Here is a 27,593-nt window from a genome sequence, read left to right on the forward strand (position 1 = left end):
GTGTGGTAGGAAGTTATGGAAAGGGCCTTGGGTGGGGTAGGTTATGGGAAGGGTCTTGGTTGGGCTAGGAGGTTACGGGAAGGGCCTTGGTTGGGCTAGGAGGTTACGGGAAGGGACTTGGTTGGGCTAGGAGGTTACGGGAAGGGACTTGGTTGGGCTGAGAGGTTACGGGAAGGGCCTTAGGTGGGGTAGTAGGTTACGGGAAGGCCCTTGGGTGGGGTAGTAGGTTACGGGAAGGGCCTTGGGTGGAGGAGCAGGTTACAGGAAGGGCCTTGGGTGGAGGAGCAGGTTACAGGAAGGGCCTTGGGTGGAGGAGCAGGTTACGGAAAGGGCCTTGGGCGGTGTAGGAGAGAAGCACTTGAATGCATTGAAGATAATGAGTTTTTCCCTGAGCCATGTGCTTCACCAGCTGCATTTGATTCAGTAAAAATATGAATCAGAGATTTGCCGAAGGTACTCACTCAAGAGGTACAGCGTTCTGGGAGTTTGGCTTTGTCAAAAAGACAAAAATGTATAGTTAATGCACAAAGGATAAAGTGGACTGGCAGTTAGTAATACTGACATGTTATGTTTAAAAATCAAAAATATGAAACAGACCAACTGTGAACCTATGATATAATTAGAGGTTAGTAACTGAACCATTAGCACGTCCTGAAGTGGGATAAGTAAATAAAGAAAAGCACGAAAGGAAGGGGTGCACAGCAAGACAAACAGTGCAATCGGTCTTTGGTGGAGAAACAAAATGAAAGAGCGCAGGATCTCTGGGAAGTAGAAATAGTCCCGGAAGGAAGAAACATTAAAACAAATCCGTTTATAGAAGAAGAAACGAGGCATGCTTAAAAAAAAGTACGTAGTAAAAATAAAAGAGGAAAATGTAATGACACCATGAAAGAAAACTGTCAAAAAATTGAACAGTGCCAGATGGGTTAAAGAAAAAATATGTACATACAAGCAAACATTATTTGACAATGAAAAATAACGGTGAAACGTACCGTAATGTAGAGCGCCAGACAGGACCAAGGCTAATCTTTGGACCAAGCCACAAGATCTAAACTGTTGCCCGAGTTACCGCTGCTTATCCTCGATGCATTTACTTTGTGACATCACTGTTTGTGAGGTCACGTGTCTGTCGCTGCCGCTATGGTGAGTGGTATTAAAGATGTACAAAATGGAAGACAAAGCCCAGGGACCTGTAAATCAGGGGCAGTGTTAAACTTTATAGGTTTAGCTAAAATTAGGAGTAGTTAATCGGGGTACCAGCGACCCAGGGGGCAGATGGAGTAATTTATGTACCAACGAGTGTATATGTAAGATCAGATAGCTGCCCCTGTATCATTTTACGGACAATGATTGTCAAACTAATGTTGTGCTGACAAAAACTAGGTGGAAAATTGGGCTATACTGTCCATGGCCCTATTTGGACTTGCTTTAACGAGGCCCAGATGCATAAGGGCTCCCAGAAGTACTACAATCAACAGAACTTTCAGTGTGACGTGTTTAATGCAGCTGGGAAAATGAACAATAATATGTTACTTGCACCTTTAAGTAAAGACACGGATTCTTCAGGCCATTTTGTCTATTTTAACACCAATAAGAACCAGAGGTGAGCTCATCTTGACTACTGGGCTTAACTTATCATAGAAACTGATACAAAGTTTCTCTAACTTTCCCCGGAACAAATATTGAAGGCGCCGACTTGAATTCATAGCAGAAATTAGAAGCAGGTTGATTTGGAAAACATATTATTAATTTCTCACTGTTGATACACAAAGCAGGGCTTCTAAACTCAGGATAGAGGAAAGACGCTCCTAATCAGCAGATGGGCAGCGATTAATATTGTGAAAAAGTCTGACACTTTATTGTCACCTAGCGGTACACCTGAAGGATGGCGATTGGCTTCAGAAGGTGAATGTTGACAAACAGACTTCTTAAAATATGGGGGACCATGTTGTAAATAAAAGAAAGTCCATTCCATGTTGTATGGTAGTCATTCCAAGTATTTAAGTATAGAAGACATGTAGAGGAGAAACCCAAAAGGAGCTGATCAGCACTACTCCAACTGACTCTGTCACACACCCAACATTCTATCGTGCACTCTGTCACCAACATTCCACAAAGGCTGAACCAACAGGTATAAAACATCTCCCTTTGTTGACAATAATAAAAACAACAGCAATGAAATTTACATAAATTGAGATATACATAAATTGAGATTGTGAGAAGTTGGCCTGGCATATGCTGTCCTCTAGTTATAGGGGACACCTTGTACCAGTCCAATTCGACTCTTATGGTGATAGGTTAAAGACAACCTTTAAAGAAAGCTATCCTAGTGGTAGCTGTGGAGAGCAGCCTTCAGGCTAAGTCTTGAAGAGGGTTAAGCTTATTGTTTTACCATAGATAACCTCTTGAATAACCAAATGAAAGAGTAGTCCACACAGGTATATAAATAAAATATATGTATTTAATCTAGGAATAACCCCACTAGTCTCTTTATGAGGCTAGAGGTGAAGATACAATTCAAACAAGCATTGATAGTTACAATAAATAGCACTGGTATCACAGGGCCCCAGGCGGGGACCAAACCATATATCAAAAAAGTGGTATAAGAACCACGACAATTCTACAGACAATGCCTAGGGCATTTAGGGTCGCTGGCCCCTTTTGAAACCACCCAAGGTAGTGAGGAAGGGGACCCACGGGAGACGCGTGCAGTGGCTAAAGCTACTGTCGGGATCTCTATTAAAGCCTATGGAGAATGTTGCGGTTGAATTTTTCTAGTTTAAAAACACTTCTAGCAGGAGTTCAAGTTCAATACTTTAGAGATAAGCTTTTGAAGGGCCCACACCCACAAGAGTACCGAGGTACCACTGTTACCTGCCCCAGGGAAGCCAGGTGCATAGGTAGTTTTCGATGTCGGGTCGCGATCTGATTTTCAATGGCAAAACGTGAAGAACTGCTGCTAGCAAGAAGCGTTGTTGTTGTCGTGAAGAATGAAAATGTAGATCTTGTAGAGAAGGACCTGAAAGCAGAGGGGACAGAGTCTGGGTCACGGCACAGTGACCAGGGGGCTCAAGAGAAGGAGCCCTTCAATGTTGGGTGCTTCCAGGTGGAAGAGGTGTAGCTTGGATCGTCAGCCACGGGGTCCAGGAGGCGTCAAGGAAGGCCAGCTTCTGGAGTGGGTCTGTTCCACGAAGGATGAGGGTCGCTGCGGTGTTAGTGTCCGGATTGGATCCACTAAGCCTTGGCAACCGCAACCCACGCAAGAACACATAACTGCTACTGGTGCAGACCCACGAGGTCTGAGCGAGGTCTCCAGCGAGGAGACTGAAGAGCAGGCCTGGAGCAACCAGGAGAACTCTTGGAATCGAAGATTGGCCTCCGCTAGGGCCTACAAGTCGAGAGACAAGGGACCGCGGGAGGCAGCAATTTGGCGTGCGTAAAGATGCGCCCACGGGTCGCCGGAGCGGACTAGGGCGTCGATCTTTGGCACAGATGATGCTGAGAGGTTGGCTCACAAATGGGCCAAAGCACAACTTCCCCACTCGTCGGGGACGGGTGCTGTGCAAGAGGTGGCCGGTGTTCTGGGGTATTGGGGATCTCGGCACCCACGGGGTCCAAGGTGCTGAGCTTTGCTGTGCACACTCACTGGCCTCTGGGATGCTTGGAACCCCACCTCAAGGTAGGAAAGAGTCGTCGATGTCCGTAGGAGCAGCGAGGTTCCAACCGGGTCACTTGCAGTGTTTCAGGTGCTTGCCAAGTAGGGGGGTAACTCCTTTACCCCAAGGGAGATTTCTTCAGGTAGCTGTGCAGCAGCAAGTCGAAGTTCAAGTCTATGAAATTCAAGAATAATCTGAGGGTCTGGGGACCCAGTATTCACCTTTATCCAAAGATTAGGGGAGTGTCCAGATCAGGGCCCACCAATGAGAGGTCAGGCGGGAAAGGGTGGCTACACCCTCTCCCCTTTGTGTGTTTCCCGCCAGGGCAGGGGACAGGATGCCCCTGAACAGGTTCCAGGCGGTGTATGCAGAATGTAGGCACTGGAGAAGCCTACGTGCAACTCTGAAAGGCATCCTATGGTGCACCCACCCAGTTCCAATCCACATAGTCTGTCTAGGGAGGTGGGAACACCTCCCTGCAACAGGATCCCTATTGTCCAGCTGCCGTGGCTGGAGTTCTGCCCAGCAACAGGCAGCCAGAGTTGTGTGGGTGGCAGGTAGCATCCATTTTGTACTACGTGTGCACTTTTAAATTGGTGTCTAAATTCTGCCGCTTTTCCCATATCGCCCCTCTAGCAGGGGAGAATCATGCCCTCGGTCCCATGGCTGGATTGGGGGTATGATTCCTACATGTTTGACCTCAAACACGATATGGTTCTGGGTAGCCATTCTCAAGTTATCACGCTATTGCGATATACTTATAATGCGGTTAAGAGTATATGGTATATGGTATGGCTACACTACAAACAACCCAGCAATGAATTTACGAAGGTTGCAGAGGGGCCCTACTCAGGTAGGGGTCCCCCCTCACACATATCTCAGCACCCTGCCTTGTAGGATTAGCAATGCCTGCTTTAGGGGTGACCTATGAGGATATATGTGTTGTATTAAGTGGGATACAGGATACCTATATCCCTGTAAGGAGTGCAAGCACCACCTTACCCAGACTACAGTAGTGGTCTGGTGGTGTCATTTGGTATGGCTGTCCCAGGGGTGGCACAATCAGTGCTGCAGCCCCTGGTAGGCCTCTGAGGGACCCATGCCCTGGGTACCTAGGGTACCATCTACAAGGGGCTGATAGGGTGTCCTCAGTATCCAATTGGAAGGTACCTAGGGTACTCACATCAGTTTAGAGAAGAAGCAGATAGGCTGGGGTCCTGGATAGCAGGGCCACGGCCTGGCTAGTGTCATAAAACAGTCAAAACATCAGCAAAACATTGGGGGCAACTATGCAGTCGATTCCACTCTCCTACAGAGATCTACAGTATAAAGCCAATAATATAGTACAAAGCTAAAAGTAATGCAAATGTAAATTAAAAGGAAAAGGTAGCGAGAATAAAAGAACGAAACAGGAAGAAGAAAGTGCATTGCATGTTGTATGGAATTCATTCTAAGTATTGATTTAAGTATAGAAGAAATGTGGAGGAGAACCCCACCAGGAGCAGCCTCCCTGCTGCTCAGCCCTACTCCAACTGACTCTCTGTCACACACCCAACATTCTATCGTGCACTCTGTCACCAACATTATACAAAGGCTGAACAGCAGGTATAACAGACCACTAGATCCAGCTGGAATCCTATGTTCTTGTCTTGTTATGGCGATTTCAATAACGTCAAGCACATTTGGACTATTGAACAAGCTTTATCCCAAGCGATCCTTTCATCGACAAACAGCCAAACCAGTATTTATTGACCAGCTGCTGTTCAAAGACCCACTATAAAGGCTCATTAAAATGTGAGTCTCGACAACTCCCGAATATTAGACTCTAGTTGGACTGCAATTGCATTGACGATACCTTCCAGCATCCGTGTGTTAGAAATAGGGCCCTTTTAGAAATGCCTCCTAGAAGGCACATTAATGCTGAGGCTCCGGTGTGCGAGCGAGGCAGTAGCCAGCTGAATTAAATACTCCCAACTTTGAATCATATCCCAAAATGTAAGTGGGAGGCATGCGAGTCTGACAGTCATTCAGTTACTTCCCAGGGTGAATTCTGAACGAAATGTGGCTGAATGGTGCCTTGAACACCTCAAATGTCAATCAATTTTGTCATTCATCCATACTGGACTCCATCCTTACATCACTTCATCTACCTTTCTCTACATCTTTTCTTCCACTGCCATCCATCCTTCCTTTTCTAAGTCATCCATCCTTGCTCTTCTCATGCTCCTCTCTTTATCCATCCATCTTTCTGTCCATTTACCCTTCTTCCTTTTTAACATCACCCATCCTTGCTCCTCCCTCTTTGTCCAGATTTCTGTCCATTTACCCTTACACCCATCTTTAGCAACATCCTCCTTTCCATCCATTCATCTTTTAATCCAGCCAATTTCCTCATCTATTCATCTCTCCTTACCTTCCTCTCTTCCTTCCATGCTCTCTTGTTTCTTTTGTTCCACCACCATAAATCCACATCATGTTTCTTTAAGTGGTATTTATATTTCAACACCAGTGTGTGAGAAGTTGGCCTGGTATATGCTGACCACTAATTAAAGTGGGCACCTTGTACCAGTCCAAAAAACCCTTATTGATGATTAGGTTAAAGACACACTTTATTGAAAGCTATGGAGAGCAGCCTTCAGGTTAAGTCTCGAAGGAATGTAAAGCAGCTTGGTTTACCAGATTATAACCTTCTGAATGACCAGATGAAAGGAGAACCACACAAGGAATATATAAAATATATGTATTTATTACTAAACACTCTCTACTAACCTCTTTATGAGATTAGAGAACAAAGCACACAATATTAAATCACTAGAACAGTAAATAGCACAATACACAGAGGGCTCCAGGGGGAGACCAAACCAAATACTAAGAAAGTGGTATAGCAACCACGACTTGACTAGACAACAAATCCTATGCAGACGCAACAAAGAGTAAGAGGTATATAACACTGTTCTTGTAATTTTACAAAGGAGAGACAAGTTCTTGGTCCGTTGTGGTTCGTTTTAATACGGGTTTTCTTGCGCAAACCAGCCAACGCGCGTTTCGTCAGTGGGTCGTGACCCCTTGACTTCTTCAGGGCTTTCTGCACAGATGAATGATGCTCTCAATCTATCCACCGGTGATACTTCCAACCCGGTTGGGCATGTAAAAATCTTAAGTCTTCGTGTAAATTCAAATTCAGTTCTCCGATCAAGAGAATTACTTGTCCGAGCCTCTCTGCACGTGATTTGTAGGCTTCTAGTGCAGCGGTCTCAGTCTAAATGCCCACATGAACAAGAGCAGGCGGTGTAATAAGCCGTCTAGTGCCAGACTGTAGTGAGTACGCCTAACGTCCAGTGTGATCCCGGGATCTCTGTCAACCGGATACCTACGACTTGACTAGACACAGTGCTAGGAGCACGTAGAATCGCTGGGACACCAAGGAACCACCCAAGGTAGTGACACAGGGGACCAGCGGAGGTTGGGTGCAGTGTGAGAACACAGACGCGAGTTCCGTACAACTCTATGGGAAAGTCGCGGTTGGAATTTTAAAGATTAAGGACACTTAGGAGAGGACTTCAAGCAAACCCTTTGGAACATAGAAGGTTCTAAGGCCAGCATCCTTGAGAGTACCGAGGTACCCGTGTTACCTATCCCAGGGAAGCCGGGTGCATAGGGGTCAAGTGGTGTCGGAAACGCTCGTTGATTTCAATGGCGTGATGCGAAGAAGTGCTGCTGCCAGGAAGATGAAGTGTCCGGTGTGATCCAAGCCTGGATCGGAGCTGAGAAGAACTTGAAAGCAGAGGGCACATAGTCTGGGTCACTTCAGGGTGACCAGGGGCTCGGTAGACGAATGCCCACCGATGTCGGGAGTTTCAGGTGAGAAGAGGTGAAGCTTGACTCTGCAGCCACGGGGACCAGGAAACGTCGACCAGAGTTCGGAGGTGAGCTTTCCCACGAAGGATGTCGAGTGCTGGGTTGTCAGTGTCTGGACTGAACACCAACAAGCCTTGGCAACTGCAACCCACGCGGTCCCAGGAAATCAACTTCGGTGAGGACCAGCAAGGTCCTGGGGGCTCTCCAAGCTATGGAGAGTCAGGGCACGTCTGGAGCAACCAGTAAAGCCCACTGGAAAGTAAGGATACCGTCATAGGGACCCACAGGTCGACGGACCAGGGATCGCGAAGGGAACTCGAGAGGAATCACAAAATACCAGCCCACGGAACACTCGTGGACTGTAGGCCGGAAATCTTAGGAGGAAACACTGCTCGGGGTCAGGACTACAAGTAGCCCAACACACAGCCTCAGGGGTCACCGGAAAGCATATGCTGCTGCAAAAGTACACGGTGCACAGGGGTTCGGGTTGCATGGTCCCCACGAGGGATACGGGCCTCAGAATAGCTGAGAGCGCAGATCAACCTCAGAGACCACGGGAACCCACCTCCTGTGTTGCAGAAATCTTGGGAGTCCTTCAGGAGCTTCGTAGATGCAAACCGGTCAGATGCGTTTAGGTGCCTGCTTAGCAGGGGAGTAACTCCTTTACTCCAAGGGAGATTCTTTAGTCGTCCAGCGTCGTGCAGATCGTCAAAGTACTCGGTTTCTGTAGTAGAGTTTAGTACAGGTAATATCTAAAGTCCTGTAGTCAGGGGTTCCTACTTTATACCCAAGGAAGGGGTGGGACAAACTCTGGGGACCCACCTATTGGAGGGTCTGGGCAGAGGGGTGGCTACACCCATGTCCTTTTCCAGTTTCGCGTGAGAGCAGGAGCAAATGGCTCCTGCAACCGTTTTGAGCAGGACTATGCACAGGGACACCAAATGTGCCCCCAGTGCAGACATCAAAGCACTCTTGGAGTGCACCCACCCAGCCCCAACACACTAAAGTCTGTCTGGGAGGTGGTCACACCTCCCTGTGACAGGAAACCTATTGTCAAGCCTTCCCCTGCCGGAGTTTCGTGCAGCAGCAGGAGGGTAGACTCTTGTCTGTGGCTGGCAGCATCCATTTTGTGATGCCAGGATCGAGAAAGCTGGTACCGGGCGTGTCGCATATGTCCCTTTAGGAGGGTGGAATCATACCTCCCACACCAGTTACTGGTGTAGAGGTATGACTCCAAGGTGTTTGATGACAAACATGATGTGTTTCCATGCAGCCGTTTTAAAGTTAGCATTTACCGTGAGGTTATATTGCACTTAAGAGTATATGGCTTGCTGCATCACAAACAACCCCGGAATAGAGGTTCCGAAGGCTGCAGAGGGGCTCTGCTCATGCAGGTGCACGAACTCACATAAAACCCAGCATCCTGCCTTCAGGATTGATAAGGCCTGCCATAGAGGTGACTGATAGGTTTAGATGTGCAGTGATATAGGATAGATATAGTGAACCTATATCTAAGTAAGGGGTGCATGCACCACCTTACACAGGATGCTGTAGCAGACCTGTTGTGTCATTTTGAATGGTCTCCCAGGGGTGGCATAATACATGCTGCAGCCCCTGAGAGGCCTCTGGGGTACCTATGCCCTAGGTACATAGTATACCATATACTAGGGACTTATAAGGGTACCCCAGAATCCAATCTGTAGTGTACCTAAAGTACTTGCAATACCAATTTTGGGAGAAAGCAGATAGACTGGGGTCCTGATTAGCAGTATCCCAGTCATTCTAAGTCAAAAACCAGCAAAACACCAGGAGAAAAGTGGGGGTAGCCATGCAGTCAGATTCCACCTTCATACACAGTGTCTCTGATCAAACTCAATGGAAACAAACAACGTTTTAAAGATTTAAAGTAATACACACTGCCCAGTGTCTTAACCCCCACTCAGGCTGCTGAAGTGTGGGGTTCATGACGCTCTGCTGTGTGACCCAGGTTCAGAAGTATATGAAATATTCACGTGTGCGCAACACGGGGGGGGGTTCCACAGGTGTGAACTAATGTCTATGTGTCCCAGGGTAACCATGGGTCGCTGTTACAGTTGACTGTAATGTTTAGCAGATCAGGTGCAGGAACATTTTGTGCTTTAGTGCAGGATACATTTGTGAGAAATCTTGAAACAAGATGCAGCAAATTTAATGTTACACGAATAACACAACAATGGTTTTTACTCTCTACTTTGCCCAAAAGAACTATCCTGCTTGGTAAATGTTTGACCTGCTTGAGATACTCACACTTTGACTTAGAATGACTTGGGATAGATTTCAATAAACTAATGACTGGTACACTTTGGGCGTATCTGGATTATTCTGCAAGGCCAGCCAAGAAAGCAGTGTGGGCGCACAAAACCGGAATCGCATTGACTGAGAGGAATGGCAGGATCAGCAGCTGTCACAACAATGTGGGAGCTTGTATTAGAGGCGTTTCCAACCTTAAAGCGCTTAGCTCCTCTACATAGGGTCCTTTCTTCTCATTTACCAGACAGCACAAGCTGTCCGGTTGCAAAATACCTATTTTGGGGATAACAAGAACTTACAGTGAGCTTTCAGTCCACCCATTGCTTTCCATTGGTTAACTTTATTATCACTCTCGTTTGCTTGCTTCTTGGTCAATGGCTTGCCGTCCTCTGCATGTTTTTGTCCCTCCCCTGCAGCATAGCCTCTGTATCATGCTTTAGATTATTTCCTTCCACTGCTTACTTTTAGGCATCCACTTTTTATTTTTTGGTTATGAGAGTGCATGTGTTTTGCAGCTCTCTCCCTCATGTGCTGCTCCCCTGTGCTATGTGTTGCTTCAATTCTGACCTCTTGTTCTCCTCCCTCGTCCCACTCAACTTCCGAACTCTCCATGTTGTTCTCCCCATTGTGTACTTCTTCCTCGCCCTCTGCTACTCTCACCCTTATGTACTGCTTTTACCCTCCTCCCTCAACCTGCTACTCTCCTCCATTTGCCAAAACCACTGCCATCTTTTATATTTTCCTCTATCATACTAAAAAAATAAAAAATAATCACAGATTCAAGTGGAGTAGTCTGCCATCTTGGATCGGCAAACAAGCAAAAGAAAGGGTGGCTGCATCAACAGTGGTCCTTTCATAATACATTTCTTTTTTGTCAATGTTGTACAGCATCGGTGATCCTTCACAGCATCTGAAAACAGCACTGGCAAAGCCAAAAGGTTCAAAAGGCGAGACCTATTGGCTTTGCCAATGTTTGTTTATTAGATGGTTCTATCAATTTGGCTTTATTACATGAAATTATCTCCAATTGGAAAAAAGTCTGAAAAAAAGTGCAAGCAGGAATGGAATAACTGCACCATGGTACTATCAAGCAAGCATAACTTTGTAAAAAGCCGCATGGTCAAAATGGAGAAGGAGGTCAATACTTTCTATTTAATATGACAATTTATACTTGCAATTGGCAGAACTAGTAAAAGCCACATCATCTTTTCGCACTAGATTACTAGTGCACATATTTTTTCATAATCATTTTCTAGCCATTCCTTACCAAAATACCTTGCTTCAAACGTTTTGAACGATTTTAAAACTTTTCTTTATTCCCGAAGTGTAATACTTTCATAAAGCATTATAGGGGTGTGCAGTCAGCCCGAGGTTACCTAGAATCACCAAAGCAGAAGGACAGGCCCAGATTGGTCTTGATCTTATAAATGCAGGCATCCTGGGAGGGAAGCACTCATTGGAATGTATTTGCTCTAGAATTGCCACAGTTATCCAAGTCAATAGGAACTAAAAACTCAGTGCGAAAGGAGGGTGGTATGAACCAGATATAAATAGTTCATTATGGAAAATTACACAAGTTCAAAGGCCAGGTGAACCAACTCCTATAAGTACACAAGCTTTCAAGAATTCATTAATAAACAGAAATCATAACAAAGGATAAACAATAAGTGCCATACACAATATTAACATACACAAGGCCAAAGCCTCCCCGTAATCAACTAAGGAAATGAAATAAAGCACTTAATACATGTCACAAAAGCTTCACAACATCCCCAAGGGAGACTAGAAGACACACACCAAGAGAGAGTAGGAGATGCCACCCAAAGTTATTTCTGCAAAGTCAAGTGTCATAAAGTCATTCTTTGAAGAAAAAAAAATATGCTGTATTGAAAAGAGCCTCTGAAGACTTTCCCATTGGCATCTATCATACTACTAAGATAAGCAGAACACTGAAGGGCTGTTTGTATTTTACATCAGACTCTAAAGCTTGAGAAGAAATCTTTAGATAAACCCCTTGGAATAAGGTAAACAGAAGAGATACGAAAAAGATGTAGGTTTGATGGATAAGGAACCACAGTCAACCGTAAAAACAAATATGTAAGAGCTCTTTTACATGAATGACAGTAGCATGAGAAAATAAACATTACAAAAACAATGACTCAGGTGCACAACAAACGCCTAAAAGACTTCAATGAGCTATACAGAAATCTACAAAAACACGTGGACAAGAAAAAAGAAGAAATTGTCGATCCAACGAACACTTTCAAAGTAAACAAAGATATTTTTTGTATTCTGCACCTATGCACTACTTATGTAGTGGAAACACAGCCGAAAGGCAGCAGAGGAGTGCATAGGGTCAAAGGCAAAGATGCAGTAAACAAGTGATAGGAGGGGTAGCTGGTTTCAGAGAGTAGAAGTGTAACATTAATACACTGTGATACAGTATTCTTAAGAGCGGATTTGTTAGAGCTTCCCTAAATCAAAGCAGGGATGGGACAGTCGTAAGGGACCTGGGATATCACTCCTGGCCCTAGCTGCATAGTGGGAGAAAGCCACTTGACCAAGTCATGATAGAGGAAAAGAAGTAACGCAGAAAGCACCACTCCATACGTACATCAGTTGCACAGCAGATCCTCTATCCCCTATAAATAAACTGTCCTGAGTTAACACTTGAAAGGTGGGAAATATCTAATGCGAACTTCTAAGAAGCTTCATAAATCACAAGAGTTAATTATAGCCTAGATGGAAGACTACTCGGAAAATAATGTTATAATGTCAAATTGACAATTTCAGCAAACGCAGAGTACACAGCCGCAATCTCCATTCACACAAAAGGCATTTGTCAGAAAACGAATACCTTGCGTCACAGAGGGTATCCAGATCATAGCAGTGCAAAAGCAAACAAGCACTTGCAATGCAAATGGGTCTTGTTTTAAAAACAACCGCAATGGAGCACACACCGCTAGCCCCTCCTCCGGGTCGCCCCAAGGGAAGCTGGTACATGAAGTTCCCGAGTGGTTCACCCCAGTGGGTGCAAGTAAGTACTTGTTTGATCTCTAGATCCGATACATGTCCCGGGTTTTAAAATATCGCCCGAGACATGGCTCGGGTTTCGGGATAACTTCCCTCCTCAGTAGAGAAAATAGTTAGGGGTGGAAGAGAGGGCCGCCAAGCAACCGTCAAAGGCCTCAGTGCCCGCACAGGCACGCAGGTGCGTCGTCCAGGAGCTCGTCAGCTCAAAGCTCGAGGGAGCCATTTTTATAAACAACCGCAATGGAGCGCACACCGCTAGCCCCTACTCCGGGTCACCCCAAGGGAAGCTGGTACATGAAGTTCCCGAGTGGTTCACCCCAGTGGGTGCAAGTAAGTACTTGTTTGATCTCTAGACCCGATACATGTCCCGGGTTTTAAAATATCGCCCGAGACATGGCTCGGGTTTCGGGATAACTTCCCTCCTCAGTAGAGAAAATAGTTAGGGGTGGAAGAGAGGGCCGCCAAGCAACCGTCAAAGGCCTCAGTGCCCGCACAGGCACGCAGGTGCGTCGTCCAGGAGCTCGTCAGCTCAAAGCTCGAGGGAGCCATTTTTATAAACAACCGCAATGGAGCGCACACCGCTAACCCCTCCTCCGGGTCGCCCCAAGGGAAGCTGGTACATGAAGTTCCCGAGTGGTTCACCCCAGTGGGTGCAAGTAAGTACTTCTTTGATCTCTAGATCCGATACATGTCCCGGGTTTTAAAATATCGCCCGAGACATGGCTCGGGTTTCGGGATAACTTCCCTCCTCAGTAGAGAAAATAGTTAGGGGTGGAAGAGAGGGCCGCCAAGCAACCGTCAAAGGCCTCAGTGCCCGCACAGGCACGCAGGTGCGTCGTCCAGGAGCTCGTCAGCTCAAAGCTCGAGGGAGCCATTTTTATAAACAACCGCAATGGAGCGCACACCGCTAGCCCCTCCTCCGGGTCGCCCCAAGGGAAGCTGGTACATGAAGTTCCCGAGTGGTTCACCCCAGTGTGTGCAAGTAAGTACTTGTTTGATCTCTGGACCCGATACATGTCCCGGGTCTTGTTTTAAAGGATGTTATATGGTAATTTGAATCATTGAAAGTAGATAGCATAGGAATTGATATATATTTGTGTGGAAGCGAAGTGTACAAAAGAGACACAGCGAGTGTGTACGTGTGCATCTCTCTTCAAACAGCCTCCCAGTAAATCCTTACAGACAGTGAAGATGCCACGTGCTCTCAGAAGTTGCAGACAGTGGTGTAATTTGTTGCCAACTGATGGTGGAGACAATGTAGCTTATAACTCAATGCAATTCGGCAGAAAGCCATGCTCACAGTTACCAATCAACATACCAACAGCGTAAAAATAGTGTTCACTGATAGTCATATGCAAACTACAAGCTGAGTGTCAGCACACTGTACATAAGGTCGGTGTTATTTGATCACCATGTTGATTGCTTAACTGCAATTGCCTGAATAATACTGGTCTGTAAGAATTGTGTATTTGTATCAATCAATACTAAACAGATATATTTATTATCATGTGCAAATTATAAATGTATACATAAATGTATGCTGCGTAAAAAAAGAAACGTCATGTCAGAGAGCATAGCCTGAAAATGTGAAACTCTCTGCAAATAGTGGAAGCCATCTTGGAATGGGAAAGTCCCTGCAGTTACTACTACAAGCCTAGTAGCACTTGAATGTGATCAATATGCCGTCTGTCCCATAACACTCAAATGACAACAATATTATGTGTACTGTGCAATTGATTGCACATGCCCAATTAATTGATCAAATCTTTTTACTCAATCTTTTACTAAATCAGGTAATTGCATGGCTATGATTAAATCATCAATTTGTTAACCTCTGGGGATTATAATTAGGAAGGAAAATGGACTATTGTATGGCAGTGATCACCTCGTTTGCTTAAACTTGTCCATTTGTTATCATTGTTATTTGAACATTATCGGGCTGATTGCATGTTAATAACAATCATGTGGTACTTGTCCTGTGTAATATGGGGATCTCCCCTTTCCAAGATGGCATCCATTACTTACTGAGATGTTAATGTTATATCCACAATTGAAATTCATAAACCTGTTTGCTTCTGAGAGGGGTTACAACAACAAAGCCAATTGGACCATTGTGTAATAATGATCACATCTAATTGTTGTAATCGAATAATATGGAAAAGACAGTTTGTCAATCACATTCATGTGCTACTTAGCTAGTATAATATAGGAATTTTGCCTTTTCAATGGTACCCACTTTTTGCATAGACTTTGTTATTCAACCTATGCTTGCTGACATGGTTTTTTCCTTTCTCAACATACACTTATGTATACAGTTCAATTTACATGTCAATAGATACATCGGTTTTGTATTGATTGGGATAAACACCATTCTTAAAGACTAGTATTATTGAGAAGACTGCCAATATGCAATCAACATTGCGACCAAATAACACTAGGCTTCTGTATAGCAAGCTGACATCGTGCTTATACTATGTTAATGTTTGTCAATGTGTATTATTTGTACACTGCTGGTTTGTTGATTGGTACCTGTGAACAAGGCTTTCCGCTGAAGCACTTCCGGTTATACGCTACGTTGTGGCCACCATGAATTTTCAATAAATGGCCCCACTGTCTGCTCATTTGAGTCTATATGTTTTTTTATTTTTTTATTTATTATAAGATCATGCAAGACAGCTAAACTTGCCAGGCTTGCTTAATAGATTCCACCAAGAATTATTACAGTGCAAATCGTCAACTGCTAGAGATTGGCAAAGGGATAATCAACACCAAAATCCTTGCCAACCAAAATAATCTATGAGATTTCATTGAAGCAAAATACATGTCTGCATGCTTAAACACGCTGCATGAACAATCCACTCTTAAAGGCCTATTGTCTTTATCATAGGTGTTGTATAATAAATAGATCATGCCTATTACCTTTGTCCAAACTTTTCACAATAAACAGATTAGAGCTATGACATCTGAAATAAATTTCCAAATGAAATAATGATGTCTATAACTTTTAGCATTTGCTTGGCATCATGACTAATTCAGACTTATTATATTGAGCATTACGTTTCCCATAAGGCAACCATTAGGTATGCCACACTAAGATTACAAATACGCACAAAGTTACAGTTGTCAAAATCGTTTTAAGAGAGCCTAACCAGGGTTATTAATAAAGTGCATAGCTTGTATCTGCAAGGTTAATTTGAGTGGGTCACCATGCCAAAACCCTTGAATACCACAGTATTCCGTGAGATCACACACGCACGCACACACACACACATGCACGCAAACGCACGTACACAAAAATCCACCTTTAAAAGTTTTTCACAAAAAGTATGTCAGGTCCACTGGGTTTGTTATACCTTTTCATAATAAACAGATTAAACCTATTTAATCTGACACTTTCTTTCCAAATTAACCAATAAGGTTGACAGCCTTTACAGTTTGCTCGACACCATAACCGACGCAGGCCAAGTGACTTGCACATAAAATGAAAACCATCATGCATATAGTTGTAAAGTTTACAAAGAAAAAATAAGTACAAAGTGACAGTTGACCAAACAATAAAAAACTTCTCAAAAGGTCAAGGAGAGGGGCGCTGGCGGGGTGTATTGGGTTTGTTTGAGGTGAAGGGGGTTGGGTGGCGTTATGAGGCATGCATGTTTGTGACAACAGGCAAAAGGAATGGTATAAGGAATGGTGCAAGTACATAGTAAGGGACTTTTTTTTTTGTTTTCTCGGTCTTTATTCTGTCTCTTTTTTTAATTGAACGTTCTGGTGTTGGGTGGGAGTATTCTATCTTGAGGACTAAGCCACCCTAACACCGAGTTAAGCTCGCTGATTATAACGAAACCGATAATGGGGGGCAGCTATGAATTGAAACTAAGACACAGACAGCATAATAGCAGTTTGCGTATCTGCACCATTATTGTATGCGGCCTTAATGATGAGGCTAAGAAGGGTAGGGTGGCACCTGCTTTTAGAGCGATGAGGCCCGATATTGTCTGTATTTAGGATACACACATCCCTTGGGGAAATAGGAAGTTGCTGGACAATCTGGTAGTTGTGCTTCTTGGCTGTACGAGTCAGGGCCTGACGTCTGGGTGGGGGGGGGGGGGCTATTCTTGCTAATAAGAGCAGTTTCTCAGTAACCTGGAGATCCAACGGCAAACTTGGGAGAAGGGTCATCCTGGAGTGTCAAGTGGGAAGGGGGAAATTTACGTTATGTTCAGTCTATGGATCCAATCTTAAAGCTGTTGTTTTCGATTATTTAGATCTACAGCTCGCATCTTGGCCAATACCCCTTATTCTATGTGGGGATCTTAACAAACATATGGAAGTCAATGGGAGTTAGCAGGGGTTTATATCATACCATGTTCGAAAACCTTTGGTGTTCAATGCGCTTCAGTGGTTAATTAAGGACCATAGGCTAATGAATGTGTGGAATAAATTAGAAGCTCCAGATCAGGGTTATACTTTTTTTCCCTTTTCCTCATCATAAGTCAGTTTGTCTTGATTATTTTCTGGTTTCTGCCGCGCTCAGAGGGCAGGTGGGAACAGAGATTCCCAAGGGTCCTTTTGGATCATTATAATTCCTTGGTACATGAACGTCCGAGCAATGGGTTAGCTAAGCCCAGGGGTTTGCTGGATCAGCAATATGTTGAACATACGAGCATGTAGATAACAGAATTTTTGGCAATTAATAAAAGGTACTGCTTTTGTTAGGGTGGTTTGGGATGCTTTGAAGACCGGGATTAGGAGCGAGACTATGAGCTATAGTTTACATCAGCAGAAATTGAGGCGAAGTGAGATACATGGGCTATATAAAGAACCCTCACTAATGTAAGAGTTCCAAACTAAGCTGGTGATTGGGCAGATGGATTGAAAGGAGGTCCAACAAAAGATTGTGGCACTCGGAGCTAGAGTAAACCAGTTTTTTAGCAAGGAAGTAACAGCTAAATTTCAGAACTACAGATCGGAGTGTTAGGAATAGGGGGAAAACACTGGTAGATTACTTGCACTTTGCATTTGGCAACAGCATGCCGAGAGAGGGATAGAGGCCATAGTTGATACCCAAGGGCGCAAGATAGACACCCCAAAATACATTGTCAGTGTCTTTAAACAGTTTTATGAGCATTTATATATGGAAGATACATCTCCCCCCTCAGATGGGTAAAATGAGTTTGTAAACTCAGTAACTAGAGGTGGGATAAACGCAGAAGACTGACATGCTTTAGAGTTGCCAATTTCGTCTGAGGAGGTTTTTAAGGCAGTTCAATCTTTGGCCTTAGGGGAAAGCAACAGGACCAGATAAGCTTCCCTTGGAACTTTATACCGCCTACTTTCCAGAACTTGGAAATTAAAGTATTTCTACCTTTCTGCATGTAAAGACTTGTTCCTGGGAATCTACCAATATTATTGCATTTAGGAAGAAGGGTAACCCCCCCCCTTTAAACCCAGGGACTTAAAGAACAATCTCCCTAATAAATAGCAATGTTAAAATCTATGCTAAGATGCTTGCGAATTGCTTAGGAAATGTAATATAGGCTCTGGTTTTGCCCAGTCACCATGGCTTTATCCCCGGTCAGGGCACGGTGGATCTTGTTAGGAGGGTAATCTCTCTTTTCAATTTAGCAGAGACATCAAAATCCCATATGGGCTTAGTGCTATTACACACAGAAAAAGCCTTCAACCTTGATTTGTGGGGGTACTTGTGGGCGATTTTGCAATGGAAAGGATTTGGTCCAAGAGTTATTAAAGCTGTTAGAGCCCTTTATCAGGCCCCCCAATGCCAGACTGCAGATGATGGGGATGGATACTATTGTAATTACTCGAGGTACTAGACAAAGGGTGCCCGCGCTCACCTTAGCTCCTTTCTTTGTACATTGACCCATTTATTTCTTTATTGGAAAAGACTCCAGAAACCATCCGGTTGTGGCCAACCAGGTTGAATATAAAATATTGGCCTACGCCGACGATATCGCTGTGGTGACAAAAGAGCTGCAAAAAGCTCTGGAAGTGATAAAAGGCGAGGCTGAGAAATCTGGGGCCCTCGCAGGTTACCACCTGAATGCGGGAAAGACACAGGTTGTGTGCACCAGTGGAATTGACTTTACTGATCAGCGGGTGGTGGGCGTCGCAACTTATTTGGGAATTTGGAGAACCCCAACCCTAGATTGGTTAGTCAAGTTTAGTCAAGTTAAATCTAACACCCAAGCGGAATACAATAAGACAGGAGCTAAGTAGGATTAATAATTTGCAGCTCTAGTTAGTGGGTAGATGTAATGCATTAAAGATGAAAATTTTACCGAAGATATTATATGTGTTTAGGGTCATCCCCTTGGAGATTAGCAATTATAGGCTTTCTAAAATTGAAAGCATGTGTTATAGCTTCCTTTGGCAATTTCAGAAAGCAAGAAGAGCTGCTAAATATATATTTCCCAAGTGTCGGGGTGGTTAGGGGTCTCTTCCTTCACCTTTTATTTGTCTTGTATGCTACAACATATGGGGGTTTTGATCTTGGGGAGAGAACGAGATGCAAGCCATTCTGAACTACCAACTATGTATGAACTAACCTTGGGGGCAGAGGCGAAGGGTTGCTTTTTGTGGAGTATGGAACACAGCTATTATAAAAAAAAGACTGTGAAAGGGGCGTATAGAGTATGGCGATAAGTGTTCAGGAGAATGGGCATTACTAAATTTAATTATTATACACCTCTATGGGATTTCCTGGCTTTACCTTCGGTTTTTCAAAACAGGTAAGGTAGAAGTTGGGCCTAGAATGGTGTTAATACTTTTGGAGACTTATGAGTATGGGCAATTCTACTCCTTTGGTGAGACGCAGGAAGTTTATTGCTTCACTAGGGATTTTATTTTTAAATATCTAGAACTCGGGGACTATTTTAGCAAATTGGATAGGAATTAAATGTCGGCCAGTAAGATTCCTCTCATAGAAGCCATAGATGATGGCGTCAGGATCTAGCATATTTACTGCTTAATGCTTCTGGCACTACCCGATGATTTGGAGGCCCAGAATGCCAAGTGGGAAGAAAGACTGGGGATTGTGGGCTAGGATTGCAGCAGTCTCTGGAGATAGACTGTGAGGTACTCCTGACAGCTGGTCTAAAAAGTCAGCAGTTTAAGACTGTGTTTGATTTAAATCATAATCCCGAGGAGTTATATAAAAGGTGGTTGGAGCCCAAAATGAAGGCCAGCGCTATGGACTGCGGCAGGCTGAAATTATGTTTTTTTTCTTGCCTTGCCCTTGAAAGCTTTTTGAGAGAAATTGGGACCTTTGTCAGTACGATTCTAAACACAGACTTTTAAATCACCCCTCAGATGATGGGCAACGAGTATCTGAAGAATGAAATACATCTGTTATTTGTGGCCATGGCCGCAGCACACATGTGTATAGCATCAGGCTGTCTAAACCCTGACCCGCCAACCTTCTCAGAATGGAGGTCTCGGCTACTTGCTATGTGGAATATGGAAATGAGCCTATATGAATGCAAGGGTCGGAAGGAATAGAGGTGTGGAGTCCTGATTGGGTCACCAATAACGAAATGGATGCAGAGTATTAGCTAAGGAGGTCGTGCTGAGGTACGGGCAGAACAGCCGCTTTAAAACCTTATACGCGAAGTTGATGCTATGTACCTTTTTAAAGGGTCTGGTGTGGATTATGTAGTTGCACTTTATTCTGGTTGCATAATGTAGGGGCATCGAAGATTGTTGCACCATGCTTGATGTATTTGATGAAGTTTCGTCTCAGGTGCACCCCTATATCTTTGATACTACTGATGGGACTTCATATATGTTTGTGTCATTTGAACATGTGATTGGTCTGTATTAGACTGCATGCCTCTTTTGCACAATGTAAACGTGCTGTGATTTGCTATGAGATTGATATTTTATCCCTGACAGATTATAAAATGTTTAAAACTGTATTTGCATTATTCAATTTATATAGTTATAAGCTGGCCTCACATATGCACACTCTATACCCTAAGCACCACGGTTGGTGTAGCGAGATTAGTCAACTTGCTTGCTCTCTATAATTATGACTTTATGCCCTATCTTGCTGAAACTACCTGAATGTTTCGCTTACTGCTTTATGGAGATAGATGTTTTATGTTAGAGATCTGCCCTTGCACGTGCTCTTAGATGTACTGCCTCTTGCTACAAGAATGAAATGGTATGCCGATTTTGCAATACCTGTTTGCCTGCTGCTGTCATTTGTAATATGGTTGTGCTTGGCCTTCTAAAAACTAATATATATATATATTTATTTTTTTAAAGGCCCTTACAACGTTTATTACAGTAAAAATCTTCTACCTACAGGGTTTGTCAGTGGGGGGTGACCAACAACAAAAACCTTGCCTTCTATGGTAATCTACAGATTTCATGTAACAAAATATTTGCCAGAAAACATACAAGAAACGGGAAATAGGTTAGCCTTAAAATAATTTTAATCACAGAATGGATCCCACTAAAACTTGGAAAAGCATTTTCCCTCTCTGATTGACTCACATATATGTGTGTTCCCAATAAGTGCTCCTGGTGAGCTAAATCTGACTGGAGATATACCCCCTCCGAACAAGAAGGGTACCCAAAGATAAAGCATGCCACCAATATGGGTATGGGTTTCACATTCTAAGATGTGACTCTCTCTCTCTCTCTAGAAAAGTTGTGTGACTTTCAGACAAATGTTTAGGTCTCCTATAGTCCTTTATGTTTCCGGAATATCTTGGAGGATTAGTAGCAAACCATTAATCCTCCTGCTCCCCTTTGTTTGGAGTATACAAAATACCTGTCTACAGGCTGTAGCACACTGTGATAAAAATCCGGCATTAAAAGTCTATTGGTCCTTCATAATACAATAGTTATGCGTCCTGGCTTTGCCATAACTTTTCATAATGGATAGGTCAGACCAATAGTATCGAACATAACTTTTCCCAATGAACCAATCAAGCTTGTAGCCTTTATTATTGGTTTGTCACCATAATCAACTCAGGCCTAAAGTATTGAGCATAGGCTTTCCCACAAGGTATCCCTCCATATGTATCAAGCTAAACTACGATCGCAGCGAATTTCAGCGTTTGCGATTGCAATTTAGCAGTGTGCAATGTATCACACAAAAACCCACTTGCAAAATAACGAATAGCAAAATTTGCGATTCCCTATTTTGAGAATGCATTTAAGGAATTGCAAATTGCGATTTTTTAAATGCAATGTAGCAAGCACAAAAAAGTGTGATTTGGCCTTAAGGACTCTCAAATTACCACCAACTTCAAGTTGGTGGTAATTTGGGGTTTTCTTTAAAAAAAGCACTTTTTTGATTTTTTTTTTAAAGTGCCATATGTCGCACATACATGCCCTTAGAGCATGTATGTGCGCAAAATGTGCACACATGCATATTTTAAGGGGGCAACAGGGTGTCATTTTGGCACCTTTGCACCCTTGAAATTGCATTCTCAATTTGCGATTCTCTAATTGGTAATCGCAAATTGAGAATGTCTTCCCAATCATTCTTATGGGCCTTCTAGCCCATAGGAATGAATGGGAAGGTATTCCTTATTTGCGAATCTCAATTTGCGATTCACAAATATGTAGGATTTGCATATTTTTTAGCAAATCCTACATACATTGCATTTTGCGATTCTCTAATTGCGATTTGCAAAAAAAATCGCAATTAGATTTGCAAAATTTGTTTTCGATACATATGGCCCCTTAATTTATAAAATTACAAATGTCTACAGAATAGCTGCAGACAAAGCAAAATACAACGAATATCACAGTGCAAATTATTTAATCCAGCACTTTGTCTGAGGGCATAACCAAGCCCAAAACTCTTACCTGATATGATGATCTGCGAGATTCCATTAATAACAATATATCGTTCGCAGACTTTAATACAGAATATTAACAATCCAGTCCTAAATGGATATTGACTTCAACATTTGCTTTTCACAAGAAATATGTCAGGCTTACTGTCTTTATTATACATTTTCCTAATAAACAGATCAGGCCTAGAGCCTTCATCATTTGCTTGCCACCATAATGAACTCCGTACTGCTGTCCTGAGCATAAACTTTCTCACAAGGCCAAAAGTACAATCCAAGCACAATTTTTCAGTGGAAGCATACAACTTCTTCCCAATCAAATGATACCAAGGTAACCAACATGTGGGTGGAGCCTAAGTGCCTCTCAGTAGAACTTCTGAAAGTTCATTTTCTTGTATCACATAAGGTCGCACGATAGCTGCGCAGTCAAGCCATACCTAGAAAAGATAACACTTCCATCAAAATTACCCCATTCATCAAGGAACTGGCCCACAAGGAAAAACTGGACGCCAGTGATCCCATCAACAAAACCTGATGCCACGTTACAGGCCCAACAGAATGTTGGTGCACCGACGACTCATAGGAGACATGGCGGCATTTGTATATATAGAGATGGTATGCATAGGGCTCCAGGCAACAACATAGAAATCAAGTATTTTGTCTGAGGAAGAGTTGAAGTCAAACCAATGCTTCAACATAGCAGACATCTACCACATGAAAAAATACAGCAAATCCTTGCTGGAAGCGGACTTTAATATGAACCTGGGCTCAGAAAATCTTCTCTGTACAAAGGCCTTTCTCTATGAGAATAGTCTTTCCAAGAACAGCAGCTTCGGGCTGGCATTACCATAATACATGATGACATCAGCACAGAGCTAAGGACATTGAATTTTCTGCATAGGAAACAATGATGTAGTCATGCATTAAAAAGAAGGGCATGGTGACAACCCAGATTGTACAGTGACATCAACATAGAAAACAATACATCAACATGGTAGAATAACATCTCACTTATGGATGTAAGATTCGATTGTTATTTTTTTTTTAAGCATATTAATAACGAATGCAGCACGTAAACCCTATTGAGTGTTATAGGTGATGCCATTTGCCACCCCCTGCCTGCCCAAAAAATATATGTATATGGTTCCTTTTTAAGGTAGCTAGAACACAAAGTCAGGATAAGAATGTCAGCATGACCTGCGTTAATGTCCACCTGCTATAAGATCATATATTTGTATTTATGTTATTTTTAGTGCGAAAGCAGTGTCAGACCCAGGAATCTTGGACATGTCCATGTTGTTTGCAATAGTATCAAATGTGTGCCATGTAAATACGTCATGTCCTATGGCGATGTCATTCAGCACTATGCTAAGGTAATCGTAGTAGAAGGTGGCATAATGACATGAGGCCACTTTGCAGCAGTGAGGGCAAGAGATTAATGATGTGTTGTCATTCTGCCTACTCTGATGCATTGGGGCTGCTTATTTCACTGTATGCCACTTAGATGGCGACACAACGAAGTCACTATGCTTCCAGCATGAGACCCTTCTCCGCTCACCCTCCAGCTCTGCCAGAGCCTCCAGCTCCGAAGCGAACTGACTCTCGAAGTCATCGTCCTCCACTCCGTACAGATCATAATCATCCATGGCTGGGTGAGAGCCGCTGTCACGGCACTTACTGCGCACGCGCACATCTCATGCCGGCGCGAGTGCACACAACCAAAGCACCCGCCAAAACTGACACTATGAACATGGAAAGAGGGCAAGGCCATGGATGTCCTAGAAGCTGACGTGAGTGTTGCGCGCTAGGGCGGCCATATCCAACTGGGAAGGTTCGATGTACTGTCCCCTGGAATCATAGAAACGGTGAGTAATTGTTCAAATGCAACACGAAGGGCATTATTAAAGTATTTTTCTAAATAAAAGTCTATGTATAAGCGAATCATGCATGTTAGCGCTCTACATTCATATACACTTTTCAGAATAGAACAATCTTAAAAAAATGAATGTGTTCAATCTTATTAAGATTTTGCTGTAATTTTTGCTACTGCGGTACTGAAACAAGCATTTCAGAGCGGAAAGTGGCTATTTTGTTCTCGTCCTTTTTTGATGTTGTTGAAAAGATCTTTACGTTGGTTATTGGCCTCGATCGGTTTAGTCATATCCGTCCCGTGGCTTGATGTGTCTTTTCCTGGCTCGGACAGTTTTAAAGACATGTTCCTTCCCATTGACAGCGTATACCAGAGGTTCTCCTGTGAGTGCGATCTTATTATTGCTTTGTTGAGAGTCTTGTGGAAGTGCCTGGTTCCTCTTTTAGACGGCATCTCTTCGTGGGTACTCTGTGCCTGACCCTAACATGTCGGCCTCGATGCAGTCTATTTTGACACTCGAGGCCAGTAGCTGTCACTGTCAACGGGGATGCAAGTAAGATCGCCTTTAGTGAAAATTAAAGTTCAGGAACATATTAGAAGCAGCTAGAATCGGTTAGTAAACGAATGACATTTTAACATTACCCAGGCGATGCTAAGACTTTTATCCATATTGATACACTGTCATTGCTGACAGTAGATTTACGTTGTATTGAAATTGCATTTATGTAGCTCTTCCTACTTCGGACGAGACGTTGAGGACGTGCATTACGCCGGTAGCGCGCTGATTCAGAACCCAAAGTTACTGTTTAATATAGGGTCATTGGTTATTGTTGTTTATAGGTATTTGTGTTATGCGCCCAAGCAAGCTCTTCCATACATTACCTCCAGTTTTGTGGTCGTTTACATTAATAGGAGTTCGATTTCAGTATTAGTTGGGGGTAGGGGTGTACGTGAATTAAAAATTTCAATTCTATTAAGGACAAGGAGGCGAGGATTATGCTTTCTCATTTCTTTACTAGAAATGCTCAGCAGCCAATAAAACACAGTATAAGAAAAAAACTACAATACCCATCAACACCAGGGTATGACGTATAACCATAGAGTCCACAGTATATATAAGGTAATATGGCAAGCACAACATCCTCTTTCTTTGGTGAGGAGAACAGTTCCAATAGAAGAAAAAACAGATGAAGAGTCACGACGACCAACAGGAGGGACCACCATCAGAAGCCGCAGGAGTCTGTAAGGCAAAACGCACAGCACTGGAAGGCGACAGGACTCTGGTAGCCACAAGCCATCGGATGCAGATGAAACCAAAAGATGCAGTAAAATTGTCACTTCGGGTCAGAACCTGAAAAGAGACAGACTGCCGTAAAATACATCCAATATAAGAAAATGTAACAAGGGGGGTAAAAAATATCAGAGAGCAATATAACAGCAGAAGATATATAATACATATGCAAACATCCGTATAAATGCAAATTAATACATGAGAAGAAACATAATGGGTGGGATAATCCTCGCCTCCTTGTCCTTAATAAAATTGAAAATTCTTGTCACGAATGTTAGCAAATTTTTAATTCTATGTCAGGACAGGAGGCTCCGATTATGCTTGTTCAAAGCTTATCCACCACTACTGAGGCAACATGATCAATAGGTTTATAATAAAAAGCCTTAAACATGGAATCAGAAGACCAATCTGCGGCCTTCATAATGTCAGACAAAGTCACACCCAAGGAAAAAGCTTTAGAAGCCATAGCTCCTCGTGCAGAATGAGCCCCAAAAATAGACACATCAATGCCTGCTTCTGACATAAGCCAGCGCACCCAACGAGCTAAAGTAGCCGGGGTAACAGGACGAAAGGGTTTCTGCAAAGCAATCAACAGTTGACCCTGTAAATCAGAACGTAAAGAAGCAGTACTTACCTCATAATCTTTGACACATTGGACCACACAAAGATTGGGACGGAGAGGAAAAGAAGGATAGGATATCAATGAAGTATTCGTCTTGGTACGACGAGAAATTCGAAAAGTGACACCCGCAGGAGTAAAACAACGACCAGCCAAATCTAAGGCCCGAACATCAGAGACTCGTCTGCAAGAGACAAGGCAGAGTAACATGGTCAGTTTGGCTGACAGCTGTTTGCGGGAAAGCAAGGAGTTGGAAGGCCAGGCGTCCAAAAAATTCAAGACAATGGAGACATCCCATAAAGAAGAGTATTTAGGACAAGGGGGAGTCGTTAGGCGAATACCCTTGAGCAATTTAGTAATCAAAGGGTGTTCACCAGCAGGTTTACCTTCAAGAGGAGAATGGCCTGCCGAAATGGCAGAACGGAAGTTGTTAACGGTCCGATAAGCTAAGCCTGAAGAGGCAAGAGACGCTAAAAAATTAATAATTAGAGAGACATCCGCTGTAGCGGGATCAGCTTCCCGTTGAACACACCAATCACACCATCGTTTCCAAGAACCTGCGTAGCGTTTGTGAGTGTTGGGTGCCCAAGATTCACTGATAAATTTGCAAGCGTCGCTTGAAAGGCCCGGGACCGACCAACGGTCTCCGAAAGTCGCCAAGCCAGAAGACGGAGAGAGCCTGACTGGATTAGGGGATGCGGATTCCCTAGAGGGTCCAGCAACAGATTCCACTTCTGGGGAAGAAGGATCGGCACCGCACAACACATTTCCAGAAGAACTGGGAACCAAGCCTGAGCCCTCCACAGAGGAGCAATCAGAATCAGCTCCGATTGAAATCGCTTTGTACGAGCCAGGACTCTCGGAATCATCATGAACGGAGGAAAGGCATAGCACAGCAGGGCAGGCCAGGTCTGGAGAAATGCGTCCGTGGCCAGAGCCTCCGGATCCGGTCTCCAACTGAAGAATCGGGGAAGTTGCGCGTTGAGGCGAGAGGCAAAGAGATCTATGTGACTCTGCCCCCAAAACCGACTGAGGGAACGAAAGATGCGGGGATGAAGTCTCCAATCGCTGAAATCCCGAAGGTGACGTGAATGCCAATCCGCAATCAGATTGTTGCGGCCCGGAAGATATTCTGCAATAACAGTGA

The 27,593-nt window shown here is 43.6% G+C and overlaps 2 protein-coding genes across 5 annotated transcripts in view; one reads left to right on the plus strand and one right to left on the minus strand.

Annotated features, from left to right (window-relative positions):
- Positions 1-24,385, minus strand: part of CHTF18 (chromosome transmission fidelity factor 18) — a 488,876-nt gene extending 464,491 nt beyond the window's left edge. The window contains exon 1 of the mRNA XM_085629346.1: positions 24,225-24,385. Within this exon, the coding sequence (XP_085485472.1) occupies positions 24,225-24,312 (88 nt within the window). The 5' untranslated portion in view covers positions 24,313-24,385. The remainder of the gene's footprint in view (positions 1-24,224) is intronic.
- Positions 24,386-24,426: 41 nt separating this feature from the next.
- Positions 24,427-27,593, plus strand: part of RPUSD1 (RNA pseudouridine synthase domain containing 1) — a 74,316-nt gene continuing 71,149 nt past the window's right edge. The window contains exon 1 of one of the 4 annotated variants that reach the window (XM_085629350.1): positions 24,427-24,531. Coding sequence is in view for 2 of the 4 variants with exons in the window: in XM_085629347.1 (XP_085485473.1) it covers positions 24,845-24,919 (75 nt within the window). In the remaining 2 variants the exon portion in view is untranslated. Of the gene's footprint in view, positions 24,532-24,796; positions 24,920-24,976; positions 25,149-27,593 lie in introns of those variants that run through there. The other 3 variants (XM_085629347.1, XM_085629348.1, XM_085629349.1) reach the window with 3 other exon arrangements.

Source organism: Triturus cristatus, chromosome 10 (genome assembly GCF_964204655.1).
Source record: "Triturus cristatus chromosome 10, aTriCri1.1, whole genome shotgun sequence".
NCBI lineage: Eukaryota > Metazoa > Chordata > Amphibia > Caudata > Salamandridae > Triturus > Triturus cristatus.